The sequence below is a fragment of the Hyposmocoma kahamanoa genome, unplaced genomic scaffold (genome assembly GCF_003589595.1).
Source record: "Hyposmocoma kahamanoa isolate Upper Pololo Valley unplaced genomic scaffold, ASM358959v1 63, whole genome shotgun sequence".
Classification (NCBI taxonomy): domain Eukaryota; kingdom Metazoa; phylum Arthropoda; class Insecta; order Lepidoptera; family Cosmopterigidae; genus Hyposmocoma; species Hyposmocoma kahamanoa.
The window spans coordinates 6,646,802-6,657,704 of NW_020653851.1; the positions used below are offsets into that span (position 1 = coordinate 6,646,802).

At 36.4% G+C, this 10,903-nt stretch overlaps 2 protein-coding genes across 4 annotated transcripts; both read left to right on the top strand.

The window, feature by feature from the left end:
• The first annotated feature begins 98 nt into the window (after positions 1-98).
• LOC113230316 lies at positions 99-8,452 on the top strand. 3 transcript variants are annotated; one of them, XM_026464192.1, is made up of 7 exons: positions 99-195; positions 619-731; positions 1,159-1,344; positions 2,596-2,725; positions 5,201-5,364; positions 7,518-7,622; positions 8,228-8,441. In XM_026464192.1, exons 2-7 carry the CDS (start codon positions 684-686, stop codon positions 8,378-8,380), a joined length of 786 nt encoding a protein of 261 aa, XP_026319977.1. In that variant the 5' UTR covers positions 99-195; positions 619-683; the 3' UTR covers positions 8,381-8,441. The 3 variants fall into 3 exon arrangements, with proteins under 3 accessions (XP_026319977.1, XP_026319976.1, XP_026319978.1); XM_026464191.1 differs by lacking the exon at positions 99-195 and having other exon boundaries at positions 429-731; XM_026464193.1 differs by lacking the exons at positions 99-195; positions 1,159-1,344 and having other exon boundaries at positions 429-731; positions 8,228-8,452.
• Positions 8,453-8,856: 404 nt separating this feature from the next.
• LOC113229933 (leucine-rich repeat-containing protein 24) lies at positions 8,857-10,796 on the top strand. The gene is made up of 3 exons (XM_026463624.1): positions 8,857-9,075; positions 9,267-9,506; positions 9,717-10,796. Exons 1-3 carry the CDS (start codon positions 8,857-8,859, stop codon positions 10,512-10,514), a joined length of 1,257 nt encoding a protein of 418 aa, XP_026319409.1. The 3' UTR covers positions 10,515-10,796.
• The last annotated feature ends 107 nt before the right edge of the window (positions 10,797-10,903 follow it).

Consider the following 10,903-nt stretch of genomic DNA (forward strand, 5'->3'; position numbering starts at 1 on the left):
ACTTTGTACGCTCAGTTAGCGAATTCAGAGTTCCAAAAGAAAGTATACCCTAACTCTCTCTTCACCGCATTACTCCCCTTCGTCATAGAGTTCTCTGGGCTTGAAATCACAGGCACAGCGAAAAATTGCATATTTTTTAATGTTACGTAGAATTTAGTTTTTTTCAACAAACCATGGGCAAACCTCTATTATTTCGTGAGTATTCATGTAAATATGAAAATGGCGGGTTTTAATAGTTACATTTTTCACAAGAATTAATGTAGTTTATTTAAATTACGTTGTGTGTTTCTTGATTATTTGTTACCATGAAGCTGATGGCTCTGAAGCCAATGCCTTTTAAATAAATAAATAATAAAAAGTATTCAAGTAAACTTTTTGTAACATTACTTTCAAGTTTAATGTCAGAAATCCTGTTCCAGTTAAGGCCGCAATTTGTCGTAATATAATAATACGTAGTAATTACAATAATACGTCAATGTCAAAATCAACTCTAGCTCGACCGAAAAGTTGTAGCTTGTGTAATTTTTTAATTATTGTGGATTTGTCATTTATAGTAAGATATGAAATAAGAATTGACTTTAGAATTGTAAAATAAAATTAATTTTTAAGCCGTTGCAGCGTACAAGTCAAGAAACCCTTTAAAAGTTCTTGGTACTAGATAAAAACGCTTTGTTTTCAAAACGATGGGCGATATCGTTTTGGAGGTGGAAAATTTAGACGATGCAGTTCGTGTAAGTCGGTTTTATCAATAATAAACCAATCAGTTTCTGCAGATACTACGTTGTGAATGAATTATACAAACAAAAACATTTGTTCATAACCTAAATACGGACACCCAAAAGGAATAGCCCCCCCATCTACATGCAGCGTTATATTGATTCTAAGTCGTTTATTTGAAACACTTCTCCTTCAAAAATAATAAAATAATGGTTCATCATTTTTGAGGACATTTTACCCCATATGTGTCAGGTTTGTAGCAAGTGAAAAGCTGTAGTTTCTGCTTATCTCAATGGTAAGAGGGTGTGAAGTATATGTATCCATCATTTTTATAAAGTATTGTGTACATACTCCTACATTATAGTCTACAACACTACATAAGCTTCAACACCCACTTTTGTTCACCTAAATTAAGTACTCACCTAATATAAATATTTGAAGCCATCGAGACCGTCTCTAGCACAAGTGAAGGCACTCATAGATTTCATCCAGAAACACCCTGACCTGGCCCATAGAAAACTTCGGAATGGTGTGAGTCGACAAAAAGTAAAGAAATTGTGGGTACAATTTTCTAATATTGCAAATTCTATGGATGGAACTCTTAAGTCTACTAATGGATGGATCAAGGTAAAAATAGAGAAATTGAAATAGTGGAAAGTTTAACTGAATTTTTTTTAAATATTAATTTTAATGAATATGTGTTGCTATCATGAAATTAATTTATTTTTTATGAAACTACTCCATTTGTTTGTTATAATTATTAATACAAAGATCGAACACAAAATTGCATCTGTGCCATACCCAAGCTACTGGTGTGGCATAGATGCAATGTGGTTTTGTCAGATTGGAGATTTTTTTCTGTTCGATCATAGTAATAATTATGAGAAAATTTGTAAACAATTTCTACTTTTTTTTGTTACAAAGTTTTTCTCTGTTATTGCAATTTCTACTTAGTGTTCTATTTAAGAAATAAAACTGTTTTCGGATCTAAATCGCGTATATATTATGTTTTTTCAAACAGCCAATATTTCTGACATTTTACAGGTCCAAAGGTTACAGCTGACCATGAGGCCTGTTTAGGGTCCGAAATATTGCTTCAATTCCTATATGTAACAACACAAAAACACTTGATAGTGTTCCATTTTTACAATATTTTTTCTCATGTCAGTCTTCTCAATGCGTCACCACATATATTTATTTTGTTCTTTGTAAGACCAAACTTTGGCAAAACTGTCTACTGAATTGAACTGATCGCTTTATTGGCACATGCAGTTTCAGAGTTAAAAACATAGATGTCTGTTTCTCTTGTTTATCTACTTTTCCAAAATGTTTGTTATGATATAGGTAACTAATGTTTTAATTAAGAAACAGCAGCAATCGAAATGTAACATCTTTACTAAACATTCAGATATCCTATTATAAATTTTTGTAATATATACACCATTCCACATGCAAAATAGTGCTACAATGTAGAGTGAAAACCCAAGAAAGCCCGTTTCCCCATGCCATGTACAGTCAACACCCTAAGAAACTGACTTCCTAGCCTAACCTTTTGAGTCTGACAGCCTTCTTATGCATTCAATAGAAAAGTGTAAAGGAATTCCAGCTTATTGGTTGAAATTTGTATTTGTGTAAAGATCAAACTGGTGTAAAAGTTCTTAAAACGTTATTCACTAATGTTACAGTAAGGAAGTCATACTAAAATGAATTTTATGGCTCACATGTTAAAGGTTAAGTTTGTTAAACACCTTTCTTCACACTCATCTACTCAGAACTAATTAGACAGTTTGAGGGTCAGGTATCTTAGGATATCGACTGTACATACATGTACAATAATACCACTGAGTCAAAACAGTAACTCCTAAACATTTGTTACAGTACTGGTCAGACAAAAGAAGAAGTATCATGATCAAACAGAAGCAAGTAGAAGAAGGGAAGGTAAATGATAGTCTTGCTCCTATAGAGCAGAAAATTTATGATTTATGTCAGAGTGTTCCACCAGGGACAAGTAAGTACCCGTGAATCAAACCATGTAATAGGTGACACGATTTCTTGACCCAGGTTGTGTTATGAAATTTAAAATTAGTTCTAATTTCCTAATGAAAGAATACTGATGTCAATAATATCAAGTGACAGGACGACCAAGTCGTGCGCCTGATAGTAAGCTACACGCCTGTTCATAACAGTTTGCAGTGCCACTCAGAGCTTTAAACCTCAAAGATCTGAGGGGCCCCGCCACTGCGCCCATCACCCTGGGACAAGTTGACAAGTCCCATGTGTCTGTAATTTCACCAGCTTCCTCACCCTTGAAAACCGGAACACCGTAATGCCGACATTACTGCTTAGCGACAGAAATAGGTAAAGTGACAGTACTTCCCAGGACGAACACTTTCACAGAGAACTCTACTGGTACTAAATACACACATCAAAAGTGTCTAGGGATCAAGTGAATATTTTTGAAATAAAAATTATTTAAGCAATATTTACCAAATCCAGTCTTCCAGGACGACTTCTTACTTTAATGCTTATGTTTTATTTAACCGCTTACCCCTATATTTAATTAAAATAAACTAAAATTGATGTTTTTGCAAATTGTGGGAAAAAACTCAAATTAACGGCGTCAATTAAATGACAAAAAAATGGCGAAAATGATGATTTTGCTCATTTTTATTGTAAAGATAAGAAAATTAATAATCTATATTTCCACCATTAACACGAATCACACAATTACAGCGATTTGGCATGCTTAAGATGAGTTCATCAAAATGACTTTGAGGAATGGCCGCCCATGTGTTTTGTAACAAGTCAAAATATTGTTGTAGGGTATGTACGGTATGCATACTCGGCACAGCTCTTCTTTGAAGCATATCCCATGCGTGCTCAATTGGATTGAGGTCTGGCGATTGAGCAGGCCACGGCAGAACGTTGATACGAGCTTCGGCAAGAATGCGTGTTACGACTCTAGCCGTGTGTGGACGTGCGTTGTCATGCATTAGTTGAAATGAATCACCCAACTGGCCTCGCAAAGGGATGATAACATCTGAAACAATCCTCTCTGCGTAAACTTGAGCATTGAGGTTACCCCTGATCCAAATGAGATCGGTTCTTCCGCCGATCCAAATACCGGCCCATATCATTATTGTTCCCCCACCATATGGATGAACTTCCTGACAATATCTCAAACGTTCATGACGTCCAGATGTTCTCCAAACTCGAGTACGTCTTGTATCCGGTCTCATACCGAAGCGGGATTCATCCGAAAAGCACACATAGCGCCAGTCTTCTTCCTCCCAGTTTCTGTGTTCGCGAGCCCATCGTAAACGGGTCCTGCGATTGCAGGGTGCAATAGGTGGAACTCTGAGCGGCCTTCGGGATCGCAGACCCACTTCACGTAAACGATTTCGGATTGTTTGATCGCTTATTAGCAAGCCTGAGGAGCTGTGGAGCCTCGTAACCACCATCATGGCGGTCATGGTACGATTCCGTCGAGCAGTATTTTGGATATACCGGTCCTGTCTGCGAGTCGTGATGCGAGATCGTCCTCCATGTCGCTCGGCCACGCTGCCCGTCATGCGATAGCGCGTCCAGAGGCGACTTATGACGCTCTGTGTAGTGTTAAGAGTGAAAGCCACAGCACGTTGCCTGGAACCAGCTTCCAACATTCCGACGGCTCGCATCATCACTTCTCGGGTTAAATGATGTCGTCTCTCCATAATAATGTAAATTGTTTCGGTTCCGATGCAGATACAATATCTGATGATGAATGATTTTGTCAAAACGCTATAATTCATTTTTATACAAAACCACATTGACAATCGATTTTCTTCTTATTATCGAATTTTAAACAATATTCCTTATTTAAATGTTAAAACTCACTAAAAAGTATCAATAGCGATACAAAAAAGTTAATATAATTAACCCTAATTGCAGCAATACTCTTAAACGTACTTGATCCCTAGACACTTTTGATGTGTGTATATGGGGTATACACACATGCAAATATATACCCCATTCTACATGCAAAATAGAGCCACATTGTCGTTTTATTATAATACTATTTTTTAGCTTGTTGATTGAATAATTTAATTTAAAATAATAATGTAATGCTTGTAAGAAAAATCGAAACCTTCCGCGGAATGCGCGAGCATTTTCGAGCATGAACGAAATATTTTGGCTCGTATCTAGTTTGTATGTTAATAATTGACTATACACACTTTGTATTTGCACATTGAGAAGAATTCGCTTCCATTCCGTTCCGCCGCAATATAAATTGAGCCTTAGAGAGTAACGCTGCGGAAGGCGCCGATATGCGCCGGGATCCATCGGTATGCACCAGAATCCACCGGTATGCACCAGAATCCACTGGTATGCGCCAGAATCCACCCAAGTGCGCCCCGGCGGAGGCATAAGATCCTTCTCGATGCTCTCCCTCGCCGCCGCCGCGCCGCTTTGTGCTGACTCTTACAATTACAAATATTTACAGAGAAAAAGAAGGGTATAAAAACAGAGCCATTTAATGGTGATGATGATGAATCAATGGACGAACTATTCCCTGATAGTGACGACCTGGAGCTGACGAACATGGACAACAGTAGATTGATGCCCACGGATAGTGAGGAGAGGCAACTAAGTATGATGGAAAAGTTGGTAAGTTTTTTATATAGGTAGATTAGTTGTAAAAGCAGATAAGTTTTGAGGTCGTCATGTTGTAAAATTTCAAAGCACCAATATCTAGTTAAAATATTATAAACATTATGACTAGGTAATTAGCGCCTTTTTTAAAAGGTTATTAGGGACCATAAGTAACAATTGTAACATCTATTCTACATAAGGAGATCAATAAAATAATAATAATAATAATAATAATAAATTTCTTTATTTCGGACTAAGTCCATAAGGGTTAGTAACAAAACACTTAAAAATAGGGTTAGTATTACAAATAGCTTATTTTACAATTTATTATTATAGGCCACAAAACCAATGTGCATCCTAGACCAGTGATCTAGAAAGCAACTCTGTACACGGTTTGCAATTATACTCAGGAGGCTGTTATCGCCGCCCCGAATCCTGCGCAACAAAGAAGCCGCCCTTTTTCGCATGATAGCTGAAAGCCATCTAAGCGAGTCACGGCGAACATTCCCGATGCACTACAAAATCGAGGCAGCTTCAACAGCATCCTGAATAAATTATTGTACAACACACGGAGAGAGCTAAGATCTTTTTGGGTATAATTGACCCATAAGCTACATGTATAAAATGACTGACAGTACGCCTTGAACAACATAAGTTTGACATCGTCAGTACACCTAGCAAACCTACGAGCCAACATGTTGCCCCTCACTGCTAGCGCCCTACGCTCCCTTTCAATATCTAAATCGTCCTTTAAAGTCTCAGAGACCCAGTGCCCTAGGTACTTAAATTCGGTGACTATAATAATAAACTATAGTAATAAAATGATTAAGTATTGAATATAACGTAACAAAATGTTATTAAATCAATGTATTCTATAAGTTTGGGTTGGTACAGATTACAAGTAGGTGGTACCTGCAATGATTAAAACATTTTCTAAATGGTGGTGGACGAATATATTGTATTGGATTCGCCAAAAAGTCCCTGCAGTATCAAAGTATAAATGAAAAACAAATAAAATCAATTATGTATTGGTCAACTTATGCTATGTTGAGTGTATGCGTTATTATATTATTATTATTAACTTAATCTACAATCTTTTGTCATCTTTCGGGTTACTTTTTGAATTCCCTTTCATAGCCTTTACTCATTACTAAAGTAATAAAGCACAGCTCTTGTGTCATTTGACGGCTTCTTCGTTATCAAAGTCGTCAATTCAAAGAATTTAGTATAGATCGAAACAAGTGAAACTCTGAATAGAGGCCATGTCGACCGAATACGGTGGATAAAGGAACAAATCCCAACCTAGTTAGGTTGTTATGTTTTTGACGGCTTTGTAAAAGTGTGTGTGGTTTGGCATTATCATGATGAAATACGACACTAGTTACCAGCTCTGGGCGTTTTCATAAATTATAAACTTAAAACTTTCCCGCCTATTCTTAAAATGCTCGCTAAAATATTTTAAAATGACCATAGACATAACATTTAAAATTACACAAATTACAAATAACATTTAAAAACAAAAAAGTTGTTTTTTTTTTTAATTTGTATATATAATAATTTTTAATTGATATTCAACTATTTTTTGTGAAATTATTCCATTAGTAATAATAATTATTAATACAAAGATCGAACACTCAGAAAAAATTCCTTCGATCCGGCCGGATTCGAACCGACGTCTTCTAGCATGCCGTGATAGACCGGCACGGTATGCTAGAAGGACGGCTCCAGGGCCGGTAGCTGTAAAGGTATCTAACTGGGTGATAAAACTTTCATAGATTTCTCATAGATAGCGCTACGACTAAAAAGTCGTTGAAAAACCAAATACAAAGACACGACAACAAACACATAGAAAAATTCGTGAGGTCCGCCGGTTCGTTCCGTGGCTTAGTTGGTATAGCGTCTGACACGGTATGCTAGAAGACGTCGGTTCGAATCCTTCCGGATCGAAGGAATTTTTTCTAAGTTGTTTTTTGTTTAAAGTTAGCTAGTGGTGCAAACCGCACAGATTTTTTGGCTAATCCATTGATCTTATAAATGTAAAAAGGCTAACCCATTATAGTAGCCCATATATTATCAATTGTTTCCGATTAATAAGTTTAATGAGTGCAATAACAACTACAGTCTAGTTCATGGTTGTTTGTCCATCTTTATCGTGAAGTTGTTTTCAGGTTGAAGTCATGGATCAACAAGCTCAAGCAATAGCACAGGTGGCGCAAGCTACGCATAGTAACTCAAAAGCGTTAGAGAAATTAGCTGATGCGTCTCATGTGCAGGTAATTTGAATTAATTAAGCGTAGGTTTTGGGTTGTACTCCATTTGTCAGCAAACTTTGACATTAACACCTCTTTTTTACTTGATTTCCTCAGCAACAACAGAAGTGATTAATTTTTCTTTTATAAATGTTATTAGTTAAAAACTATTTATTAAAATCAGAATGACAAATTTAATCTAATCAGGCTGACAAACTTCGTAAGTTGGTTTTAGAGTGTAAATTACGGAGTATTTTGAGGACAGTAGAGTGTAAATTACGGAGTATTTTGAGGACAGTAATAATTGATCCATACAATTGTTATGAGTGCTCTACAACTCACAAACAACAAACAAAACATTAATGAAAAGTATGAGTAATTAACACTTAAAAGAAAACACTCATCATCATCATCATCAAATTTAAGAGTTATACTCTTGTCGGTGCAGCATCTTCCAGTCATCTCTCTTGTAAGCCAGCTCCTTGACCTCTTTATATGACACGACACCGGCCTTTTCCTTTATTTGGTCTATACAACTGCGCCTAGGTCGATCTCTTCCTCTCTTCCCCTCGATCTTTCCCTCCAAAATAGTGTTACACTCATCATAAATAAAAATATTTCTTTATCAGGCGTTGGCTGTGGATCGACTGGCAGGGACATTTGAGAACATAAATTCTTCGGTTCACGAAGTACGAAACGCGATTGTCAGCATCGACTATACCATGAAGCAATATTATTCAACTTCCGCTACTCAAAGACAGACTTCTAATTTATTTAGCTAGGAGCTTCTTTAGCGTGTTACTTGGATTGAAAAGTGATCTCTGGCTCTTCCTGACTACGCTATTTTTTTCTTGTAGGAAGTTCAATTTTGTTACGTACATAAGATGATATCATTGTATGAATTATCTACTTTGCATTATCATGAGCAATGACGTGATATTAAATCGGTATGTTAATAAAAGTTTCTAGTTAAAAAGCCTTTGTTTCTATGTTCCAATTTGGTAATCTATCGTTATACTATACTTCTTATACTGGGTTTGTCTTAAATTCAAAATTTTAAGAGTCAATAATAGTTTGAATACCTGTTACGCTCTACTATCTTATCGCGTTTATGTATGATAAGCGTCGTTTTATCAATACTTGTATCGTTGTTCTATATTTCAATGAAAATATGCGTCATCGGACATTAAAAATATGTACTAGACACGGTAAACATAATGTAAGCAACTTTCGCAGAAATGAAAGTAAATTGTAAAAAATGGAGTTAAGAATTTATCTTGTGTTACTAATTATCGGTGTTAATGGAAGCAGGGACTTGTGCCCTAAGGAATGTGACTGTGATATAGAGAATGGGCTGAATAGGGCGACGTGTGTGAATCAACATATAGTGAATGTAGATGTGGGAGTGCCCACTGCAGTGCAAGTGTACAGTTTGAGCAATAATGCTATCAGTGAATTGGATAACTATTGTTTTAAGGTAAGACCTTGGTAGGTGTACTTATCGATATAGCTAGTTTTTGAAACTATGACTCTAAATTGTAGTATAATTTATCTTTGTTATAAAAGTTGTGTATGTACAAATCATATCGAATTGTTTGTGCACCAATAGTAATTTTCATAATTACTTTTCGATTGTACAGATAAAATGTTCATTTATGCCTACTTCAGGAAATTGGATACACTTCAATACAGATCCTGAACTTATCATACAATTTAATATTTTGGATTGGACTCCACGCATTCGCTGGTCTGCACCACTTGATCCACCTGGACCTGCACAATAACCGCCTGAGGCATATATCCTCGGAAACCTTCTGGGATACACCGGAGTTAGAGGTCCTGGATCTGTCGTCAAATGTCTTCGAATCGCTTAGAAATGAACCCTTTTTAATGCACACCAAATTGGAGGTAACTTGTGTCTCAATTTTTCTAATATTTTTCTTCCCAAGTATTGTTGGTCCCAACATTCTGTATAAGAGCCTCGTCGGGTTCTTAACACATTTCCATTTTAGATTCCCTATATCTGCTACCTTGACTGTTTTAGAACACATACCAACATATACCAATATACTGCTTGAAATTGCGCTGGACTTTGACCATGATAAATGTGTTTTGCAGGTGCTCAATTTACAAAATTGCCGAATCAAAGCCCTACCAGAAAGAATGTTCAATCGTCTACCAAATTTGAAGAAGTTAGATTTAAGTCATAACTACATGGTCACTTTAAATACAGAAGTGTTGCAACCACTTCCCAAGCTAGAAAGAGTAGAACTGAAGAACGAGTATTGGAAATGCGATCCGCCCTTTATTGCTGCTGAATCTTGGATCGTATCTCACGGAATAATGTACGAAAAGATTTGTAAAAACAGAACGCCAAAAATGTTCGAGAAAATTATATCAGCTGTTACTCCTGAAAAGGAAGAAATTGACGTGAATAACGTATGGAACATAACGAAAGATAAAAATGATTCTGTTGTACCAATATCGAAACCAACGACACCGCTGACTCCATTTCAGAAATTCGACAAAGAATTTTCATCTTTTAAAGCACTAATATTGGGCATGGAAATAGGACTAGGACTCGGTATAGTAGGGACCTACATTTGGTTACGTTCGCTTTGTAAATGTGGACACTGTACAAGGCCAAAATCTAGACGAGAAAGAAGACGGGAGCGTAGGGCAGATGCCGAAGTAAGAAATAGTTTACTATGGACTACTGTTATACACCCAGATTTGGAGACTCCTCCTGTATTCCGCAGACAACCATCGTTGCCTGACGAAAATCCGCCGTATCCAACGTACGGGCTGCCGAGCGTTGTCGAAGCTGGACTTCAAATAGATGCCATATGTTTACCCGATAGAGCTGAAACTCCGCCGCCTGCGTATAGTGAATGTCGTATGTTATATGGTTCCTAATTTGTGGGACATTCAAAAGTAGAATTATAAAAGTGATTTTACGTAAGAGGGAAGGAGTACCGTGTGATTATGCATCGTTGAAGTGTTGATCAAGCATGAATGACGTAAACGTTGTGCATAAGAAAGTATATATACTGTGGCGTTGCTTTCTTAATTACATTACAATTGAGGATGACTTTGTGACCACGACCAGAGCAAGATGTTCGAAACATTAAGATAAATAGGTAGGTGTGCAATACCTATTTATGACCGTTCGTAATATTATTAGAACCTATGTATTTCTTAATTAGAGACTTTATTTTGAGGGCACTAAGTAATTTATTAAAACAAAAGATATGATTATTATTGAATATTTATTTCATAAATACCATTATCACATTTTGTTAAAA

What these genes read in the sequence shown, in the direction of transcription:
- LOC113230316 (XM_026464192.1), top strand. Translation starts at nt 684, where the DNA reads ATGGGCGATATCGTTTTGGAGGTGGAAAATTTAGACGATGCAGTTCGT. An exon ending in CTACTAATGGATGGATCAAG is followed by an intron (nt 1,345 to 2,595) that starts GTAAAAATAGAG and finishes CATTTGTTACAG; the next exon opens with TACTGGTCAGACAAAAGAAG. An exon ending in GAGTGTTCCACCAGGGACAA is followed by an intron (nt 2,726 to 5,200) that starts GTAAGTACCCGT and finishes AAATATTTACAG; the next exon opens with AGAAAAAGAAGGGTATAAAA.
- LOC113229933 (XM_026463624.1), top strand. Translation starts at nt 8,857, where the DNA reads ATGGAGTTAAGAATTTATCTTGTGTTACTAATTATCGGTGTTAATGGA. An exon ending in TGGATAACTATTGTTTTAAG is followed by an intron (nt 9,076 to 9,266) that starts GTAAGACCTTGG and finishes TGCCTACTTCAG; the next exon opens with GAAATTGGATACACTTCAAT. An exon ending in TAATGCACACCAAATTGGAG is followed by an intron (nt 9,507 to 9,716) that starts GTAACTTGTGTC and finishes TGTGTTTTGCAG; the next exon opens with GTGCTCAATTTACAAAATTG.